This window comes from Spermophilus citellus, assembly GCF_964194105.1.
Source record: "Spermophilus citellus genome assembly, chromosome: 5".
In the NCBI taxonomy this organism is placed as follows: Eukaryota; Metazoa; Chordata; class Mammalia; order Rodentia; family Sciuridae; genus Spermophilus; species Spermophilus citellus.
Genome location: NC_138186.1, coordinates 105,363,542 through 105,387,421, shown reverse-complemented (window position 1 = coordinate 105,387,421; position 23,880 = coordinate 105,363,542). Strand labels below are relative to the sequence as shown.

General features: G+C 36.3%; 1 protein-coding gene across 2 annotated transcripts in view; it reads right to left on the bottom strand.

The window, feature by feature from the left end:
* The window catches only part of KLHL32 (kelch like family member 32), a 191,652-nt gene that overhangs the window by 128,145 nt on the left and 39,627 nt on the right, over nt 1-23,880 (bottom strand). For both annotated transcript variants that reach the window (XM_081295657.1, XM_081295659.1), the window contains 2 exons: nt 19,567-19,654; nt 11,347-11,527 (listed from right to left, as the gene is read on the bottom strand). In XM_081295657.1, coding sequence (XP_081151783.1) covers nt 11,347-11,527; nt 19,567-19,589 — 204 coding nt within the window. In that variant the 5' untranslated portion in view covers nt 19,590-19,654. The remainder of the gene's footprint in view (nt 1-11,346; nt 11,528-19,566; nt 19,655-23,880) is intronic.

Below are 23,880 nucleotides of genomic sequence, written 5' to 3'. Positions count from 1 at the left end.
ACTGAGCCAAGACCCCAGCCCTCTAGCTTTTTTAATTAGATCTAAAAGTAATTGCTGTTTCCTTCTCTAGATAGCAAGGTTTGAGGTCTTTAGATATTTGTTTCTCAACACTAGAATCAAAAGATAACATGCAGCAGGATATTACAAGGTTTTTTTTTTTTTCTTTAGGAAACCATTTTTTCTTTATTCACTCTTACCAAAACAAAAAAAGAAACAAAATAAACTGAGGAATGACAAAGGATTAATTCTTTTATATCTAAGATAATACAAAATTTATAATCAGAAATTTTATTTCTGGGTGTGTCTGTAAGAATGTTCCTGAATGAAATTTAACTCTTTTTTCTTTTTTCATAGTAATGGGGTTAATTCAGAGTCTGTGCATGCTAGGCAAGGGCTTTACCACTGAGCTACATTCTCAGCCCATTTTTATTTTATTTTTGTTTTTGAGACAGGGTCTTGCCAAATTGTCTATGTTAACCTTGAAAAGCTAGGGAACCTCCTGCCTCAGCTTCCCCCATAGCTGGGATTACAGCCAGGCATATGACTAGCTGCCATGCCTGGCAGACTATCGTTTGAATTGGGAGAATATGTAAAGCAAACTGCTTTCCATAATGTGGGTGAGCTTCATCCAGTTGGTTGAAGATCTCAACAAAATAAAAGGCTGAGTAAGAAAGAATTGTTTTGTTCACAGCAAAATCGAGCATAAATAGAGATTCAGTTCCATATAATCCCTGTCCCCTCCCCAGCCATAGATTCCTCCACCATCAACATGCACTACCACTAGAACAAAAGCAACAAATCAACATTTATACACTATTATCAATCAAAGTTCATAGTTTGCATTAGGGTTCACTCTTGGTATTATATATTATATGGGTTTTGATAAATGCATGATGATGTGTATCCACCATTACAATATCATGTAGAATAGTTTTACTGCCTTAAAATTCCCCTGTTCTCCATCTGTTTACCCCTTACTCCTTCCTTCAAGCCCCTGGAAACCACTGACTCCATAGTTTTGCTTGATTTCAATCTGTCATATAGTTGGAATCATACAGCATGTCTGTGGTCTTGTCAGACTGGCTTCATTCACTTAGTAATAGGAATTCAAGTTTCCTCTATGTCTTTCCATGGTTTTCTAGTTCATTTCTTTTTAATCACTGAACCATATTCCATGATACATATGTGCCACAGTTTACCTATTCATCTGTTAAAGGACATCATGGTGGTTCTGTAACTTTGGTAATTACATTCAATATTTGTTAGAGAATATTTTCAAGTAATTAGAATGAAAAGGAAAATAATGATTCAATGTATTCAAAAATATGATTGACAGGGATTATTAAAAAATATTCTTGGAAGTTTCATTTGATGTCTAGAAAATGACAAAAGTAGTTTCAGTAAGAATTATAATCAAACCAGATAGTTGGACCAGGCATTATCTAACAATGAAGTTAAAAATATATTTAAAAACAGAATCATATACTTATAATGCATACTGTCTGTATTAGTGTTCCTCAAAGTAGGCTATCTGGGAACTATTTCATAAGTATCCAGGACAAGTTACAAAAGGTATTTTTCAACATTCCATTACCATACCATTACCTGGATAGTCGGTGTATAAAAACAAAGGGCTTATTTTGGCTCACAATTTTAGAGGTTCTAGTCCCTGATTTCTTAGCCCCATTGCTTTGAGCAAGGCAACCCACAAGATGGGAAAACACATGATAGGAAAAAAACTGCTTACATCATGAGCTAGGGAGCAAGGCACGCTTGCAATGCCCTAAGGACTTCCCTCTAGGCCCACTCCCAACAGCAATATCAGCAGACTGGGGACCACAGCTTTTACATATAGGCTTTGGGATACCTTCGACATCCAAATTATAGCAGAAACCTTAATCAGAACGCAAGTGAACTCACTCACTGACACTTCCTTGAGAAAGTTTTCCCATGAAAAAAACTTATGTTCAAATGACACAGCGTTATATTGCTTATTTACAATCTGTAGCTCATCAGCATGGGCATGTATTGACTGGCACTTAACAATAGTTTGTTATGTTACCCCTACAGTTTGGCTTCCTCTCCCACCAATCTACTGAAGTTACCTTGTTGGATTGTTCTGAATCTTCCTTGATCTTCTACAGAACATGACTTTCTCTTGAAATCCTTTTTCTGGCTTTTATTAAAATGTGCATGCTGGTTATGTGCATGTATATTCAATTCTTCTTTATGTTCCCTTTGGCCATGTTCTTGTTATCTCCCTCTTATCTGAGTAAAAACATCATTTTTGTTCTGATCACAGATGTTTTAAAACTTAGCTTTCTCTTTTCCTTTCTCATGTGCAACCTCATATGTTCCTGAGATCTCAATCATCATCTCTGTGAAGATGGTGCAGTGATGAGTTTTGTAGCCATTGCAGCATCCAGCCCAAACATTTTTGCACATAATGGATGCTCTGTGAATTTCTATGGGATTGCAATGGTGGTAAATTATGTGCACCATTTGTCACTAGTATCCACCATGCAGTTTATTGGCTCTTACCACATTGAGAAGTGTAATAAAGAAACATGTTTATTTTTGAAGTAGCAATAATTACTGTATTGAAAACATTATTTGGAGCTGGGGTTGTAGCTCATTGGTAGAGCAGTTGCCTCGCATGTATGAGGCACTGCGTTCAATCCTCAGCACCACATAAAAATAAAAAATAAAATAAAAATATTGTGTCCATCTACAACTAAAATTTTTTTAAAAAAGAAAACATTATTCAATTTCATTTGCTGGTTTTTTAATTAAATACTGAGTAAAATCTAAGAAAACTAAATTGTAAATGTTTGAGAAAACATTTGAAATAAAAAATATTAGAGGTAAATTATTTCACAGTTGCACAGAATGAAGTAAATTTATCATCAGGAAGAGAATACAGCAGGGATAAAATGATTCTAATACCTGAATTTTTACCTTTTTCGAATATCAGGCATTTTTTAATTTTAAAATTCTATTAAATACTATCAGCTTAAAGATGATTACAATCTATAAACAAATTATTTCCTTGATGTTTTTGATCCCAAAACTCAAACAAGAAAGAAAATATACTTTTAAAAAAGCATATATCTGAATCATTTTCCCATAGCCTTGGTAATTTACCCATTAGGAGCTTTCTTACATTTTAATATTTCTTCTCAGAGTTCTTCATATTTTCAATGATGATATAACTGGATTCTCTAGCCATATTCTAATTTCTAACATACCTTGTTCTATTTCTTAATGATTCCTGTAAATGGATTTTGTAAAATTGAATGTTAACAAAATGTATGCATTTGACAGGAAATAATGATCAGCTTACCATATAATGCATAATTCATATCATGAGAGTGATACTGTAGTGCCTCTGTGATCTATAGGATAAATTCAGAAATGAGAGAAAGAAAGGAACACAGCAGTGTGCAAACATGGAAGAATCAGCAATGCTGCTATTTTAACATAAATGCTGCATAATCATGGGACTCAGGAGTGCTTATTTGGCCTCAAGCAGAGTAATTAATCACAGGACAGGTGGGGCAAAATTGGCTGTGGAAAATATTGAACATCATGGAATTTAATTTTAGTGACACTGATGCACCAGTAAAATAATTTCGGAATAATGCTTTGCTATTTAGACCAGCAGTAGATATTTATATCCTTACAGTAGTGATCAAAACAGTGAACTAAATGGCTATAGGCATTGAAGAGGTTATTTTACTATTCTTTTTTTCTGAAAAGGAGATTTGTTATATGTTACTCTCTGCTAATAATTAATTTTTGAGGACTCTTCGAATTAGACTATGACAATATTCCTGCAGAACAAATGAGTGAATCCTAGTTACAGCATCGAGTTCAGAGACTGTTCAGAACATGGCCAGAAAGCTGAGGCATGGGGTCTGAATGAAAAACAAAAACTGACTATTAAAACTCCTTTCATATTCCTCTAGTACTTGACAGTTTATAAGTACTTTTATTTTTAAGCTAATTCACGGGAAACATATTGAAGGCCCACAGAATCAATGGAGGTTAAAGAGCAGACTAAGAATAATGGCAGGAGGCTATGGGATTGGTGGCTAACAGAAAGATAACTGTTGACATTGTGCTGCTGCTTATCCTTAATTCAATAAACACTATGTATCTGCAGATGTGATTTCTGAGAATCAGAATGTTAATGAAGAATTTATAAAAATAAATAGCAAACAGCACGAATTTAGCAATGATTCCATTTATGTTTCAATGTCAGCAGTGTTATTAGCTTCAGGTCTTTACAGGACACTTTCTTAAAAAATAAGACAAACTAATGTCCAGAAACAGAATATACATACACAAATACACACAACACAAACACACACACACACAGTGGGTGCTCCTGGGGAGAAAATTCTGAAGAGCAGATTGGTGAGTGCCCACCAGCCCAACACAGCAAGAAATCAAAGCACACAGCAACAGGGAGAATGGAGGTAGATGAACTATGGTGTGCCAGGAACTGCAGTGAGCTCTGAGGAGGCAAAGAACAGAACAGCAAATAGGACCATGGCTTCAACCTCAAGAAACCTCTTAGAGTAGTTTTGATTTGCATTTCTCTAATTACTAGAGATATTGAACACTTTTTCATACATTTGTTGATCAAGTGTATATCTTCTTCTGAGAAGTATCTGTTCAGCTCCTTCGCCCATTTATTGATTGGGTTGTTTGTATTTTTTGTGTTAAGTTTTTTGAGTTCTTTATATGTCTTAGGGATTAGGTCTCTATCTGATGTGTGTGAGGCAAAAATTTGCTCCCAAAATATAGGCTCTCTGTTCACCTCATTGATTGTTTCTTTTGCTAAGAAGAAGCTTTTTTAGTTTGAGTCCATCCCATTTATTAATTCTTGATTTTATTTCTTGTGCTTTAGGAGTCTTGTTAAGGAAGTCTGGGCCTAATCAGATGTGATGAAGATTTGTGCCTACTTTTTCCTCTATTAGGTGCAGGGTCTCTGGTCCAGTTCCTAAGTCTTTGATCCACTTTGAGTTTTGTGCATGGTGAGAGATAGGGGTTTATTTTCCTTTTACTGCATATGGATTTCCAGTTATCCCAGCACCATTTGTTGAAGAGACCATCTTTTCTCCAATGTATGTTTTTGGCACCTTTGTCTAGTATGACATAACTGTCTCACACTATCAGAATGGCAGCTATCAAGAATACAGACAACAATAAATGTTGGCGAGGATGTGGGGGAAAAGGCACAGTCTTACAGTGTTGGTAAGACTGCAAATTGGTGCAACCATTCTAGAAAGCGGTATGGAGATTCCTTAGAAAACTTGGGATGGAACTATCATTTGACCCCATTATCCCACTCCTGGATCTATACCCAAAAGACTTAAAATCAGCATACTATAGTAACGCAGCCACATCAATGTTCATAGCAGCTCAATTCACAATATCTGTACTATGGAAACAATCTAGATGCCCCTCAATAGATGAATGGATAAAGAAACTGTAGTATATACACACAATGGAATATTACTCAGCATTAAAAGAGAATAAAATTATGACACTTGCAGATAAATGGATGGAGTTGGAGAATATCATGCTAAGCCAAGTAAGCCAATCCCCCAAAACCAAAGGCCGAATGTTCTCTCTGATAAGTGGATGCTGAACCATAGTGGTAAGGGGGAGACATGGGGAAAATGGGGAAAATTTGATTGGGCAAAGGGGAGGGAGTGGTGGGAGAGTGCAGGGGGATAGGAAAGATGGTGGAATGAGATGAACATCATTACCCTAGGTACATGTATGACTGCACATATGGTGTGACGCTACATCATGTACAACCATATAGATTGTGCTGCAATTGTGTACAATGAATCAAAATGCATTCTGCTGTCATATATACCTAATTAAAATTAAATAATTAATTTTTAAAAAAAGAAAGAAAGAAACCTCTTCATATACAGAGCCTTTCCCTGTTGCTTCCTCAAGGATACAGCTTCCTTCAAAATGCCTTGCAGCTGTTCTCTTCCTAGCATCCTCCATACCTCAGGTCTGTGGGCAGCATTAGCATCTCCTTGCTCTCATTATCCTTAACCTTGAGCCAGGGCTTTGTGTGTCACTCCTGTTTTTCCTCTCCTTCACTGTCAATTCTACCTCCTCTAAACCACTCCTAAGCACATTCTCTTCTCCCTAGCTATCTGCTCCTCACTTAGTTCAGACCACCATTAGCTCTTTCATAATTGCTTTTTTGGCCCCTATATGAATTATTTAAATTTGAACCTCCTTTATTTTTAAAATAAAGATCATAATATTAGTTCCAGCTTACAGGTTTCTTCAAAGGACGAAATGAGTTGATATACATAAAACATTTAGAATAAATGCTCTGAGCATAATAAATGCTTAATTAATGGTAGTTATTATTACTGTTATTATTGATTGAGAATACTGAGGGACAAAAGCAAAGCTTAAGCCTAAAACACCATTCCAAACCTCAAAATCCTGTAAGCAATTACATTATGTAGCAGTCATTTGTTCACTTATCTGTATCTCCCAACAGACTATGAATCCATTTGGTGTCTAGAAAATAGCAGGTATGTAACAAATACTAATTGAATTGAAAAAAAATTTTCTAATTATATAATAATGGACTTTATGCCATTCAATCAAGTAATGACTAGGGAATATGATTACAGAAATGCATGGCACATAGATTTTGCTTTTTAATATCATGGTTTGATGCCCTTCTCTCAAGTCTAAAAATTACACAGGCAGAAGTACACTCTGGCTCTAACAGAAAAAGAAGCTCAAATATTTAACTTTCCAAATGTCATATTTGAATCACTTTACCAACACATATATGAAGCTACATTAGATAGCCAAGACATCTGCTTCCTTGGCCAGAAAGTGCAGGCGTTCGTGGGGATTTAAGCTGGAGACAGCAAATATAAAACAACAGCTTTCAGAACCTACAGGGTAGCCTGTAGCCCAGGGATGCCCATGTTGGAGCCCTGAAATTTACATGCTCCCTTCAAGGGTCAATGGGGCTTCCAAAAATAAGGGATAAAAGGCTCACCTTTTACACACTTTCTAGATCACAAGGCCCCTAACTCTCCCGTTATATCTGATTCAATTCACTTGTGTTCAATTGTACTTTTATGGGCTTTATTAGTCCTTGACTAGTCACAGTCCCCCTCAGAAATGTTACTGGCAAAGTGACCACAACCCATAGTACATAATATTTAATTCTTTGAAGGAGATAAAGGGAGTACCTTACATATGACTTTAGGGAAATAGTAGAGGATGCACGCCAGTACCCTTGTTGTTGGCTATGATAAACCTTAGAATATAGAGTAGACTGAGAAGCCAAGAGGAAGTTACAGGTGCAAAGCTGAGAGTGCAAAGATCCAGAGGTATCTGGAGAATGGTGTTGCCACCACACTGAATGAGCAAAAGACAACAAAGGGTCAGATGAATGATACCTAAAGGTCTGGAAGGTCATCCCAGGGGTCTGGCAGCAGACAGTCAGGTGGAAGTAAATCACACAGTCCTGCACCAGGATTTGGAAAGGAACAATCAGAGGAGAAGAAAAGATAAGTGGTTACAGGAATGTTCTAAGAAGAGAGAAGGGGTGTCAGATTAAAAAGTGAAAAGATAGGAAAAGATGGAATCAAAGGTTATTCTGGCAAATCAAAAGGTGAGTGAAGCTGTGGCCAGCTGAGCATAAAGACAAATTGAACTTTCTTCCCACTAACACCCAAGCATGGCACAGCCAAGAGTCACAGGTTAGCCAAAGAGAGACACAGTTCATGTTTATTCAAATTCAGCTGTGCATTAGTCACTGAGCTGAGTGATTTATTTACCTTATTTGTTCCCATTTAAATCTCTATACAACCCACTGGAGAGCTCTGTTTGATGGTCATCAATTTAGATCAATTTAAAAAACAAAAGGTGCACAGCAATAAAAAGACCTTCCTGTATTCATAGCATAAATGGTGAAGAGGATGAATTACTCAGAAAACGTTGTTAATGGAAAACTTGCTATTTGCCAAGCATTGTGGGAAACACTGGCGAACAGACAGATACAGGTAGAGTCCCTGATTCAAACTCAGACCTGACTTCTAAGTCTATTCCTTTCTTCTTTTACCACTGCTCTGCTCTCTCAGAAAAGAAGTTCCTGCTGTGATTCAGTTACAGCATCTGACTAATGCCATGCTGTGCCCACACAACTGAAATTGTCGATAATCTTAATTCTTAAAGTCATTATTTTTTACTCAAGAATGTATTTTAAACCTTTAAAATGTTGATGATCACAGGAAGTCACAGTACTTTGTGCTGAACTGCTCATTCATTATTCATATTTTAAGCAAGCAAAAGTAATGTTAACTCTCAGACCAATATAAGAAAATGGTTTACATCAAAGTTTGAGCCTTCTCCCTCTGAGAGTCCCAGCTTCTTGAACAGAACAAGAAGTACTTAAGCTTTAAAATAATTTTCTAGATATCAGAGTATGGAGTACAAAAATGTAACTTGTATCAAAGTACTTAATTAACTTCAAAGGATTACACTAGAAGGAAAACTCCAAGAGTCATTTGTATATTTTAAATACTCAAGATATTAAGAATTGAAATATACATGGAACTCTATGATAATTAGAAAACATTTCTTCATTCACTTAATAAATATTTATTGATCACTTACAAAGTGATTTACAAAGGCAACTTTATCATTGTTATGAGATACTTAGAAATTACTACAACAAGATATTGTTTCTAGGTTTTATATGGGTACAGCACAAGACACAAGGAAACAAATATAATTCTAGTCCAGGGCATGTGGCTGTTGGAAAACAGTTCTCCAAAGGTCTCTAGCATTTCTGCATATATTGTGAATAGACCAATGACTATCCTTTGTTTTGAATTCTATTTTCAAGTATGTTTCTATAGCCAACAGCCTTGGAAGACAGAGGGTTATAAAAGTCCAGAGCATAGGGCAGGTTTGCTCAAAATTCTTGATATAGTATCTCTGCAGAGTGAAGTGTGGGAATGCTTACTGTCCAGTATGATGAAGTCTCACTCCAGAGCAAAGGGTGGACATATTTACTACCCATCATAAAAGATTGCTATTCCGGGGCTGGGGTTGTGGCTCAGGGGTAGAGTGCTTGCCTACCAAGTGTGAGGCACTGGGTTCAATCCTCAGCACCACATAAAATAAAGACATTGCATCCATCTATAACTAAAAATATTTTTTTAAAAAAAGATTGCTATTCCCTGAGCTCAATTGATCCTCTCCTATATCACAATCTATTCAGTATAGCAACACAACCTCGCTCTTTTTAATTGGTACTTTTTAGTTATACATGATAATAGGATCCATTTTGACATAATTATAAAAACAGGGAATATAATTTGTTTTAATTCAGTCCCCAGTACTTCCTCTTCCCTTTCCTTCCTCCTACCCCTGACTCCCTTCTCTCTATTCTACTGACCTATTATTTACTTATAGTGTTTTTTTTAGTTACTGTCTACACATGTACATGATTGTGAGATTCACTGTGGTATATTTATATATGTACATAGGAATAGGCAGTGGAATGAATCTGACTTAATTTTCCTAAGTACATGTATGAATTTGCCACAGTGAATCCCACCATTGTGTATATCCATAAGAAGGGGGTCCTAAATATAAAATGGATTTTTCTGTCATATATAACTAAGAAGAATAAAAAATAAAATTAAATAATTTAATTAAAAATAAAAAATTAGATTAAAAACCCAACAGGCAGAGAGCTAAGTGGACAGAAGTTAAGCACCAAGAAGACTATATTATAGTCTAAGAGATGACAAAACTCATATTACATAACATGCACACAATTCAAATTATTTTATTGTTTCAAAAACCCTCTGAATAATAAAACCTCTCTGGAAGATTAATACCTGACAATGTGAGAGTACATACATGGATCACTATATTAACTGAACTAAAAGGTCACTTCACAGATAAAGTACTCGGCTTCATTTTGGAGTTTTGAATCAAATCCCTATTTTTTTATTCTAGAAACAGAAATTTCAATTGATTACCTCTTTTCCTTAACATTACTCAGTTTTGTCACATTTAAAAGGATTTCTTTTATCATTTGGAATCTTCTCTAACACTACTAGTTGCAATGGAGTGCAGTTGATGTTGTCTCTAAACATGAAACACAAAATCATTATGGGAAATATCCAAATTAACCAAAGGATTTCCATGAGTCTGGGTTGGTTTTTATATCACTTAGAGACTTTGGTGAAGGACTTTAAAAAACAAATCACAATTAAATCTGTATTCCCATGCATATAGACTTATTATGTTTCAAAAATATTGGTCACTAATTAACAAAGTAACATTAAAAATAAATTTTTATAAGAACCTAAAAATGAATATTTAAGAATTAATACTTCAAAAAAAACTAGTACCTAGCTAATAATTTTCCAGGTTGTCCTTTTTATAATCAAATAAGAGAGAGAATAGCATAAGAATTAAACATGACTTTCAGTTTCATATCTGCCAATTAGGAACTGTGTGACTTGTTATTTACTTTCTGATTTATTACAAATTATTTAACCTTTGAGATCCAGTTTCCTTACACATAAAATGGTGATTTTAATAGTACTCATCTGCATCTGAACGATGGGTTTTATGAGGATTAAATGAGATATGCATATAAAGTCCTTGTCTGCCAAAAGAACAGGAAATGCTAAATGAATGGCACTTAATCAGCTATAAACATACTATACACTTTCTTCTCCCCAAAAAGATCATCAGAGCCTACATATCATTAGTAGCTAGAAATCGAACTCCCGAGTTCTACTAAACAAAACAATATATCTTACTCAGTCACATGTGTCAACATTAAGGTTTATGAGACCAATTGCAATTCTGTGCCAGGAGCGAATAATTAGAAAACATGGGCAACATGTGTAGAACATGCATAAAAATGTACAAAAATCAGAAACACTACATATATTTAGGAACTTTTTTAAAAAGAAGTTGTTTTACAGATTGTTCTTGTCCTTAATCCAGGAACATCCCTCCCCTGGCCCACACCCCCATATGGAGAACTAACTACAATACCACATTTCCTAATGAGGGTAAAGTACCAGATACCCCTTGGCTCAGATGTGAAAGACATGTCTGCCCTCCATAGGGACAAACAGCCATGCATCCAGATATGGATGTATCTCAATGGGCCCCCAGATCTCATTTTTCCTGCAATTCTGGAGACACATTCTAGTTGGTTCATGCTTGAGTGACAGATCAGGAAACACTGTCATTCTTCGTTTACTGATATCCTAAGTCAAACAAACTACCTTAACTTACCCGAAAGTAGTCACTGCATGCTGCTAGGACTGCCTTGTGAGCATGGAATTTCTGTTCCTCAGCAATCAAGGTGACATCGCAGAGGATGCCGTCACTTCTCTGCTGATTCAGCGCTGCCAGGACGCTGTCATTGTGGGATTCTGAGTGGCAGAGCCTCTGGCCTGTCAGCATTTCTTGAATACTACAAAGGAGAACAATCAAGTGAACTTTTTTCCTCTCAACAGTCCTGCTTCCTGGATGCTATCCCATCTTTCCACCCTGATGGAAGGAACTTGGCTTCCAGTGCACTGAATTTGACCTTCACGTTCATACATTTTTTTTCAAATCCCCTCTGTGCTATGTTCTTTTTTAAAAAAATATTTTTTTTAGTTGTAGATGAACACAATACCTTTATTTTACTTATATTTATTTTCATATGGTGCTGATGACCAAACCCAGTGCCTCACACATGCTAGGCAAGTGCTCTACCACCGAGCCACATCCCAGCCCTGTGCTATGTCCTTGTTTTCTTTTCTCTGATTCTTTCCTTTGTCCCATCTTTTTTTTTTTTTTTTTTTTTTTTTTAGAAAGAGAGAGAGAGAGAGAGAGAGAGAGAGAGAGAGAGAATTTTTAATATTTATTTTTTAGTTCTCGGCGGACACAACATCTTTGTTGGTATGTGGTGCTGAGGATCGAACCCAGGCCGCACGCATGCCAGGCAAGCGCGCTACCACTTGAGCCACATCCCCAGCCCCGTGTCCCATCTTTTTATCTCCTTCTAGTGCCCCTTTCTCTAAGTTTGTGTTCATGTGTGTCCATCCATCTGTGTCTTCCTATTAGTCCATTTCCTGGATCTGTGAGCCTAATTCTAGGTCCTGATCCCCTCAGCATGTACACCTCTGAGTACAAAATTTGCTCTTGATGTGTTTGTGTGTGTGTGACTCTTTCCAATCTGTGACTCCTGCTCTAACTGATTCTTTCTCCAGCTTTGTAACTTAAGATGTCTCCCCACAAGACATAATACTTCATTAATAAATACAGGAAAAGTGAGCAAATGCTGATTAGGGAAAAAAGAGCTACAGGTTGTGAATCCCTGTTTCCGGACAGCAAACTCTACTTAAAGCAGGGTAAAGACAGCAAAAGGATGGTTGAGCATTGCCTCTCCTGTGCTGATAATTCCTGCATCCAGTCCCTCCTTCTCAGTGTGCAAGGGCTGCTCAGGAAAAGCACAGAGTGGCCACCAGCCTTGCCTTCATGGCTGGTTTATTGACAGGGTTCTGCCCAGCAGGTGCACCGGTTGCCTGGTACATTACATGAAGCACAAATCACCACCTTAAAACTAACTAAATGCTTCCCATGAAATTCCAGAGTGCAGTCAGTAAGCTCTATTGGACATTTTCAACTGGGAAGCCTCAGAAATGTCAGAACTGTGGAAAGAGAATAACTTGACAGAAGGTGATGATATAGGAAACTCTCGTGGGAAGGTGGGTGGATTGTTTTTAGTTGAAATGTGGCAGTGAGTTTTGAAATGGTGACTGTCACTGAACAATCATCTAGTGGCTCTAGCTCTAGGAACACTTAAAATCAGTAATTGAAAACCATGTTCAGAAGCATAAATATTTTTTATAAGTTCCTATGTAAAGCCTAGAATGGAGATTAATCGGCATCATTCAGTTAAAGAAATGAGGAAACAGAATGGTAACAGAAAAATTATAACAGCTAAGTACATCTTTAGAAAGTCTTTGAAAAATCTTTCCTAAAAGGATGACACTTTTGTGTATTTAACAAACACAATGCTTATACCACATTCAGCGAACTCTTCTTAGAGATTTATAATTATTAATTCATTCAATTTTCATAATAGCCCTAGGATGCAGGTAGTATTGTTAGCTCTATTTTACAGATAAAAAAAACACAAAAGTTCAAGAGCAGGCATTGTTTTTTAAATTTTTAAATTTTTTTAGTTGTAGATGGACACAATACTTTTTATATTTTTCATGTGGTGCTGAGTATCAAACCCAGTGTCTCACTCGTGCCAGGCAAGCACTCCACCACTGAGCCACAACCCCAGCCTAAGAGCAGACATTTTGAAAACATAACACTGAGAGTTATTCCTTCTTTTGCTTAAAAAAATCTGTAAATATGAGCTCCAAAATGTATGCCTGAGGGGGACAAAGGGTACAAAAGTCCCAAATAATTTTATATTTATATTATGCATAATAATCAGAAAATCAGCCCTTTAGAATAATATACATGAATATAATAACAGGAGATCATAGATGTTTGAAATCATGCTTCAAAAACATTAATTTTTATACTGTGACTTAAAGTTTTGAGGTAGAATGTAGATTTTTATTGCAATCTTAGAAAATGTATTTAAAACTTTCATGAATTTTTCCCCCTTTCTATCATCTTAAATACTAAATAAATGGATTTTTAAAAATTTAAATTGCCATGGAATAGAATATATTAAAACAATTTCCTTAAAATGTTTCCTTACTCATTTTCCAAATATAGTGCCACAATGCATGTCCTTATTATTAAGCCTAAGTCAGTATTTGTATTTCATATATATGTAGAGAGTAAATAAATTTTGCCAGGAAAAGAGCAGCTGTAAAATGAAATTTGGCAAAGGAGAAAGGTCTCCACTTTGAAACAATAGTGATGCTGCACAATTTCACAGGATCATTCAGCTTGGCTTGAAATATTCAAGCTTAAAGAAAATAACAAGCTAAATATTTAAGACAACACTTGGCACAAGATCCCAAATATTTTGGAACCAATATGTTAGAAATCTTTAAAAGCAGAAACAAATACTCCAACATTTGGCAAGAAATAAAGGCCCACTAATCAACAAGTCAATATTGTATTCCGAAAGTAACTTCCCACTCAATTCTCAGATATAAATCTGCAAAAGACTTCAACCCTCCAGTGTAAAGGAACATGTGGCCAATGAACACTGCTGGAAGGTGACAAGCCCACTTTACCAAGTAATAATCATAAGCCAGGGAGGAGAGGAATCAAAGTCTTCCATGTACCATGTTTAATTAACTGATGAGCAGATACTTACTTGCAATTAGCTTCTGTCAGCATCTATAACACACCAAATTAGCAAACTACACCATTCAATTTAGAGGAATTTCCTTTTACTATCTGGGAAACAAAAGAAAAAAAAAACATATCCTAAAACTTCCTAATTCCTGGAAAAATACATGAAGAAGCAACTATATTTCTCAAGAGAATACAGATTTGATTGTCAAAGGAGAACAATCAAGTTCTGAGAAAAATGTTCCATGAAAGAATTGTTGCCACCTCAAAATTCACAGGTAGTGCTGTGGCCTACCTCACCCAATGCAACTCAGTGTCCTTTTCTATGGCCTGCCTTACCCAATGTAACTCCAATGTCCTTTTATACAAGGACCCGATGAATTGCACTGTTTCACATGAGAGCCACTAGTTATACATAGCTCCATAGGTGGCTTGCAAATTAAAATGTGATGTTAGTGTAAGATCTATACAGGATGTCAAAGATAGTATGAAAGAAGAATGAAAAATATCTCATTAATGTTTTAATATTGATTACATGTTTAAATTATTATAGTTTGGGTATATTTGGATTATATAAAATATATTAATTAATTAACATTAATTTGACCTGTTTATATAAAATAAATTAATTAACATTAATTTGACCTGTTTCTTTTTACCATTTTTTTCCTAATGTGACTACTTCAAATTATATATGCTTCCTATTATGGTTCTTTTGGGAAGTTCCTAGAAAGCTATGTTCCTTTATCTCTTTTCACCTGAAGCCTACTAGGACTTCCGGTGACCCCAATCAGGCTCCTGAGCTGAGCCTGGGCCTGGTGCAACAGTGAGAAGCCTAGACTCCCTGAGCTACACATTGCTTTTTAGTAACATCAGGGAGCAACCACTTGATTGACTGTATGTCAGCATCAGTAATGGGGAGATTAATAAGTGAGGTCTTGGGGAATAGTAGTATTCATGACTTTAAGCCTGTAACCTTCATTCTTGGACGGATGGCAAAAACTGATAAATTGAATGCAGAGCACGAAATTCATAACAATGTACACCCTACTCACAGCAAGTCACTGCATTAGTGCAAGTCACTAACTCCATTCAGAAAGGGAATATTTTTCATCACAGAAATCCCACAGGGTCTCATTTTCATAGAATAAAATTTGACTGAGTTCAATCACTTCTTATGTTATAAATTCCAAAATGGCTATGTGGTTTTAAACATCTGCATTTCAAATTTGAAAATTCAACTGAATTTCTATATCAGTGTTTGCCTACTACTTCTATATACAAGAACATGCAAGTAGTCTTCAAGTAAGGGTCCCAATAAGATGTTATACTCTTACATGTCAAAAACAGCCAAGTAGTATAAACAGCCTTAATCCTTTCTTTTTCCTTACATTAATACGAAAATAATTCTACTTATTTATCTGGGCAGGCTGCTAAAAGTAATGGAACTTAATCTTATTTTTTATGAAATACTTTATAAATTTTTATGATTCTACAGTTGATAGCAATGGCCATTATAATAGCAAAAAGAGATCATGGAGAATGGTTAAAAAATGCTAAACAGAAAGGAACTTAATTGTAAATGAACAGTTTTGTATCCTTCCTTGCCTCATTCATTCATCCCACAAATATTTATTCAGCCTATTGGTAGCAGGGATAAAACAGTGAGCAAACTCAGATGTGGCCGCAGTCTAGTTTAGTTAGGCAGTTACACATTAATCAAGTAATCTGGCCTTCCTAAAGTTCCTGGAGGTGCAAGCTTAAGGACATAATAAATAACCCTGGTAAAAGGATGAGAGGAAATTTTCCAGGCAAAAGAACAGCAAATGCTATGATCCTGTGGAATGGGGGAGAATGACCCTTACACAGTGTCTACAGATGGTTAATGGCTAGAACCCTGAGGAAAGGGGAGAGCCTGGTATAGGTGAGGCTAAAGAAGCAGAGGCTGGAGCCCACTCATGCAGGGTGTCTTGGTCAGGTTATCCCAAGAGCCATGGGAAGTCACAGAAAAGGTCACTCAAGCTGCAGTATCAAGAGAGGAAAGGGAGACCAGGCTAGACAAGAGCAGCTCTGGACTGCAGCTATAGTTCAGATGAGTTATGGACTTGGACCATGGACTGGAGGATGGGAATAGAGTTCCAGATGAATGGGTTTGAAAGCTATTCTGAGAGAAATATAGAGGCATTGGTGGTGGACTAAATATGGAGGTGGGAAGGAAGGAGGTCACCATGAAGATGCCTATATTTCTGTTTTATTCCCAGTTTAAAAGGATCTGAACTGCAGAGAAGAAGATGATAAATTTGGTTTGGGACATGTTGAGTTTGAGTTGTCTTTAAGACTCCCAAGAGCACATGTCAAATATATAGTTTGATTCATGGATGGAGCTCAGAAAGAAGTCTTGGCTAGAGATATAATCTATGGCTTATGTGCACAGAGGGGGAGCAGAAGCACAGCTCTGTCTCAAGAACACACTTTGATAACCAACAAGTCACCAAGAAAATAAGAAAGATGGAGCTTAAAGCAGATAAGCAATATTGGGCTTAGTTGTAGAAAAGGATTGCCCCTTGAATAGCAAGGAATAAATAGGTGGCCCACAAACACATACTAAACCTCTGGGCATGTTTTTTCTTATTGCATCTAAAGATTTTCTGAATTGGTCTCCAGTGGACAATGTAGGCGTGAAATACAGATAGTGTGGCTCATCTGAATAGGAGCTTTTTTCAGATAAATGCATGGAAAATGTCAGGAATGCAAGAAATTAAGGATTTATCAAGAGTTATAGAATATAAACTGTTTAAGAAGGAAAATGAGAAGAAGAAATGTTTGATTGTGGGTTAAAAAAAAATAGCAGGGCCAGTAGGTGAGACAGTGTAGTGATGTCACAGTGCAGTCCTAATGGGGGTACATAAATCAGCAAGCCAGGAGAGGAGGTTCTGGAAGAGTAAAGTGGCTGGTGTATCGATTTCGAAAATGAAGCAATTACAAATGACAAGGCCCAAGGTGTGACCATAGGAGTGGGTGGTTCAGTGGAAGGAGAAGAACATTTTTGGAGATAAGCAGGTTGAAGGTCCAAGGACCATGCAGCTGAAGAGATCTTCCATGCTGACACTGAAGACCCTGAAAGGTTATAAAGGGAAGGCTGCAAGCCAGGTGCCAGGGTTCTCAGTGAATAAGGGAAAATGACCTTGACTAAAGTGAGGAAGAGAATCGAGTAAGAGAGCTGAAGAGTACTACCTTCAGAACAGCATGTCTTTGTCATGGTCTTCTTGAACAACTCGGCTAAGGATTAATGATTTAAAAACAAAGCTGAGAACAATCTCTCCACTCATCCTTGAAATATATGGGATGTGATAAAATAAATAATGTTGCCACTTGAGAGGGATACAAGAGAAGCGGTCCTTAGGGGAGAACAGTTTCAAGGAAGTCATGAGGTAAACAGAGCTTTTGGAATGGGGGACTTGATACAACTGAACATTTAATCATGTTGCAACAAACAGTTCTACTTGACATGATGGAAGAGTAAGAGATGAGAAGGGAGGGTTCTGGGTCAAAGCATAACAGGAGAGAACATTATAATAGAGATGAGATGTTGTACTATAGATGACAGATGATGCTAGAATGGACACTGGTTAATAAAAACAGGAATGACAAATTGAAAGTCAGCATCAGGGGCTGGGGATGTGGCTCAAGCGGTAGCGCGCTCGCCTGGCATGCGTGCGGCCCGGGTTCGATCCTCAGCACCACATACCAACAAAGATGTTGTGTCCGCCGAAAACTAAAAAATAAATATTAAAAATTCTCTCTCTCTCTCTCACTCTCTCTCCTCTCTCACTCTCTCTTTAAAAAAAAAAAAAAAAAAGAAAGTCAGCATCATTTTGAGAATGCACACTGATAATGGTAATCAGAAATAAATGTCTTGGCTGAGGTGGTGGCAAATAGATACCATAGTCCCTATGTGCTATATTGGTTGATGACTAGATTCAGGTAGGGTTTATCAGCTGCAATACTACTGACATTCTGAGCTAGAATGGTTTTTGCTGTGGGGAGTTGTCATATACATTGTATGATGTTTAACAGGATTCTTGGCCTCTACCTACTAAATGCCAATCATACCCTCACTCCTGTAGATAACCCAAAATGTTGCCAGATGTTGCACAATATACCCTCATTCCCCATTGAGTAAAACTGACCAAGTGCAGCGGACTCATGTGGGAAGAGCAGAGGCATTACACTTGCTATAGCAATGCCAGCATTTCTGAACACATTCTTGGAACTAGTCACCTTTAATAACTTCAGAGTCATGGAAAAAAGCTGGTATCATTATTTAATAGACATGCTCAATTCTTAATATTAAAAATGTATTCTTAATGTTTATCACATGTCTTATTCATTGCTCTGAAGACCTTTTGACTATTTCCTTGAGGATGATAAAGATTTGCCTCCAATGAGAATATGCCAAGTGCACTCTCTTGGCTCCCACTGTTTCTGGAACATGCCAAGCTACTCCTTCCACTCCAGATCTCAGGTCATAGAGCACTTCCTCAGAAAGGCATTCTTATTGTATTTATCCTGTACTTTTCCTTCAGAGCATTTTTCACGACTATATTTGCATTGCTGATGGTGTGATTATTTAATGTCTATTTTTCTCATGGAATAGCCGTTTCATGAGGGCAGGTACCTTATCTGTTTTATTCATAGCCGGGTCATCTGAACCAAGTAGTGCTTGGCTCAATAAGTATCTATTTAAAAAGTGAATTATTAAAGGAAAATGTTATCAAGATGTTGAGAGTAAGCATTGCACTCCCCAAAGTGATTGCTTTAAATCATTTTAAAGCCATATTCATTGGGGATAATATTCATACATGTGCATAGTTTTCTGAATTGTTTTAAAAAATCATATACCTTTGTGGTGGTGTACTTTTTGTTTGAGGGAAGTTATTATTGCAAATAAGAAAAAGAAAAAAAAAGAAAAAAAGTAATAGCATTCAAAGAACCACGAAAATTCTTCAGGTTATTGACCAACAACTAGTATTTAGACCTGTGCCATCACACCAAAATCATAAAACTTTCACTGGTTGGTTTATTCCTTCAAATATGTGTTCAGCCTCTGCTCTGTACTTGGTCCTGGAATGTGCAGTGTGACCATTTCAGGGCTCAATAGATGAAGCAAGGATGTCATCCTACAGTGTATACCTGAGGCAGCGTTCAGACGGCATTGTCTAGCTGGGTTCCTCAGGGTCTCAGTCTTAGAAGTTTGCAGAGGAATCAGCAAGCATTCCAGCTAGATAAAAAGATAAAAAAGAAGAGCATATTGAGCTAAATGCAAAAAAAGCACATTCTGGGTGTCCTGATGCTAATGTATTAGAGTCCTGAGGAGACGGCAGGAGAGCTCCATTGTTGACATGTAACATTTTGATACCAGGCTCTTTTAACATGCAATGGTTCTAGATATTTTGAAATTTTTAAGCTTTTTCACATTATTCAAGGACAAGAAAGTCAAATATATTTGAGAGTCAATAATATTTAATTAAAGATTGAAATACAAAATAAAACATCAGATGGCCAAAGGGAAAAACTGATTTGATAAAAGAAATTTGATGATCTAAATCACTGATACTAGTTGACTTGTCCTTCACAGAGATTTTACTTCCCTTCCAAACATGCTTAATGAAATTAAGTTAAAGTCAAGTACTTCTTGGCTAAGTGTTTACAGAATGATGATTTTCTATTCAAGGAGCAGATTTCTGAAAACAAGATGAAAAAAAATGACATATAGAGGATGAAAATTAGCAGGAAATGAAGACTGGATTCTTACAGGATTAGCATAATTGAAATATGTAATAGGATGCAGTTGTCAGGCTTTAAATGGCTCCTTGGCTATATACACTTACTCACTTACTTCCTGCTCCCCACTCTTGTCTTGGTTTTAAATCATTGATGTATCTCTAAACAGAAAAATAATTATTTAAACAGTCTGGGACCTGGTCCATGACTACACTTTACAACTCTCTCTAGAGGGTCTAGCTCCCATTTTCTAATACATACAAGTAGCAAAATTAATTGCAATCTGGATAAGTTAAATAGGCTTCCTTCTGTCTCAATTTTATTTTGAAAAGCGAAAACAGGGTGAAAATGCCTATGAAAGGAATATGCTAAACTGTGCCTATTTCTACTGATTTGTATAAAAAAAAAGAGAGCTACAATTTGCAATCTGACTAAAATACAGGATTTATTATATTGGACAGAAACCCTCAATTGGTATGATTGTATTTCATTGTTAGTGATTCAAACAGTTTTTATACAATTGAATCTTTTAATTCTTATTTTTGTTTTTAATTATGGAAAACAGGATATCTATACTTTAATTTATTTCTAATGCAAGTTTTGATAAACCTAAAAGCAAACATCATTTTTAAATGATTCATGAGGGGTGAGCAGCACAGGTGGTCAGAATGATTCTAGGTACATTGTTTAATTAGCTGAGACACTTGCTTAGCAACCCACTGTTGCTACAGTTTCCTTTCAGAATCCAGGTTATAAACTCGAGGCTGTTATATCCTAACACAAACACTAACAGAAATGGACACTTGAGCTTTAAAATTGCAAAGAATATCTTTTATTACAGAGAGGTGAAAAAGCTTAATCTATCTGAAAGCCCAATGTTTTGAAAACTCTTCCAATAATCAGATGAATGGAGAATACGGATCATAAAAGTTATGTAATTAACAATTAAAGGACAAATCTAACTTGATATTTTTCAAATATTTCAAACATGATCATTGAAAATTATAAGATAAACTGCCTTCTATAGACACTTACTTTTTGGAGACCAACTCACCAAATTATCTCTTCTCCAAAATTACCCACTGATAATCTGCTACATCCTGCAAAGCTTAGTGAAATGGATACCACTTTAAAGGTGAGTCAAAATGAGTTATGAAATCACCATTGAAAAATTTTTCTTACTTTTTATTATTTACTATTTTTATATGCATTTTTTACTATTTAATTTGATTAAAGTCATAAATTTAGTTGGATTAAAGTTAAAATTTTTAGGCAAATGCACTCTTTTTATGGAAACATCCCTGACTACTCTCAGTACAGTGTACATACAATATGGCTGGTTGTCAGTGCCAGCCATTTAGACCTCTTCTCCCTCAGCTAGCTTCCTTGCACTTTTTCACATGCCTGGAATGTGGATTTTTTCCTAATTCAAGATGCTCAACTTTTCCCATGAGCTCAGGGAAATACAAGACATCTCCTGTCTTTCCCCTCCCAAGAATCCACACTTGGATTCAGAGCTGGGCCAGCATGATAGAGCATTGAAGGGAAAGGCTCAGGTTCCTCCAGGCACCCAGCTCCTAGGGCTGCTTGCGCACCTTAAGAAACATTACCTACATTTATCACAAACCCTAAGGGGAGTGCTGGGTGGGGTTGGCAGCATGGGGCATAACTCTTTTCCTATGAATTGAGAGTGACCACCTCAGTGGTCTCTTTCAACTAGTCCCCTACAACTTTGTAACCCACTGGCAAGACCAAGATTCTCTCCTTGACCCAAATCCAGTCAGGCTCTTTTAAGTTCCCACCCCCCAGCAAATAGTCCCTGCCCATAGTCATATCTTCAAGAACTTTTACTCAACCACTGAATAAATAAAAAATATCACTTTAATGAACACAGAATTTATATTCTGAATATTTATTCTCTGAATAGTAAAGGTGGCAATAAAAATAGTTAAGAAAATGTATATTACATATTTCAGTATCATTACATGAGCTTCTCAGTTCAGTTTAAGGAACTCAAGAAGGAAGGAGGGGATTTTTCTGTGCAGCATAACTACTTTAAAGGAACATGCAGGGTAGGGTACCAGAATATGCCATTCTAAACTATGGGTCTTTCATTAATGGCCATTTGAGAATTAGCTGCTGCAGGAAAAACTCTAACAGGACACAAATTTTCCTTTTGTAAGGAGAATTTTCATTTACAAAGGACTGATGTATCATGGAGTCTCAGTAAATGTCAATATGCACTTTCTTTTATTATTATATATACAAATATGAATTCTATTGAGATTTGCCCAGGTGACAGGTATGTGGGTTAATTTTTACTTATGTTTTACTTTTTGCCAAAGTAGTTAACATGACAAGTACTAATCGTTTCATATCTTATTAATGAGTTTTTAAAAGTACTACTTATTCCTGCTATCTGTAATTTATAGTAATTAAAGGGAATGATCACCAGTTATTAAACAAGTAGAAGTAAAATATAAGACATACAGAAGTGATACAATAGAAGAGTCCAGATATATTTATTTATTTATTTTTGGTCCCAGGGATTGAACCTGGGGCACTTAACCACTGAGTCGATTTCCCAGTTCTTTTTATTTTAAGACAGGGCCTCACTTAAATTTCCAAGGCTGGGCTCCAACTTGCAATCCTCCTGACTCAGCTTCCTGAGTAGCTGGGATTACAGGCATGTGCCACCATGACCAGTGAGTTCAGAGACTTTTATACTTATTATGAATTGTAGACATAGGTCATAACCACAAAAACATAGCCACATTAGATAATTTTCCAATGTACTCAATGACTTCTCGATTCCAATTCAATATCTAATTAATATGCCTTGAAAGGAAATATTGCATTAAAGCATAAAACATATTGGGATATGTGCAATGGTCCTAGTCATTATTTTATTTATGTATTACATGAGATGACAATTTATCTTTAACTCTGGGATTTCTGTTTATCACATGAAGTGATACATTTTTAATATCAGTTCATTAGCATGTGGTACCTAAAAAGTAATAATAGATGTTCCTTTTGTCTGAACAGCAAATATCCAAGGGTCTCCCACTGGCATATTTTCCTGTACAGAATGTGCATTCCTGAATATTAACAAGGATGCTTTCCATTTCAGAGATTGAAAACACCCAAGTTATTCCTCCAAATAAAAATTAGCAGGGCTTAACTGTCACAGTAAAGGTCCAATGTGTGATCAAAAGTTCAGTTTGCCACCTCAGTAGAAATTTAGGCCCAAAGAGTAAAATCGTCCCATTCTTACTTCCAAAACCCTACAACTATTTAATACAGACAAGACTGATTATCTGGTCAGAAGTGGTGATGCACACCTACAGTCTCAGTGACTTGGGAGGCTAAGGAAGGAGAATATCCCTGGTATGAGGCCAGACTCAGCAACTAAATTAGTGAGGCCCTATCTCAAAATAAAAAATAAAAAAGGATGGGGATGTAGCTTGGTGATAAAGCACCCCTGGGTTCAATCCCTACTATCAAAAAAAAAAAGACTTGATTATTCATAACATACTCCCTGAGATTATAACCTTGAAGCTTTCCTATTGAACAACTGATATTAAAATTTTAACTCAAAAAATTTGAAAACAATGACTATTTCACCTAGTATCATTAATAAAATGTATTTTGATCTGTATTATAGTAAACAATGCTTTACATGAATGAACTGGTTTAATTCTCAGAACTTGATATAGAAAA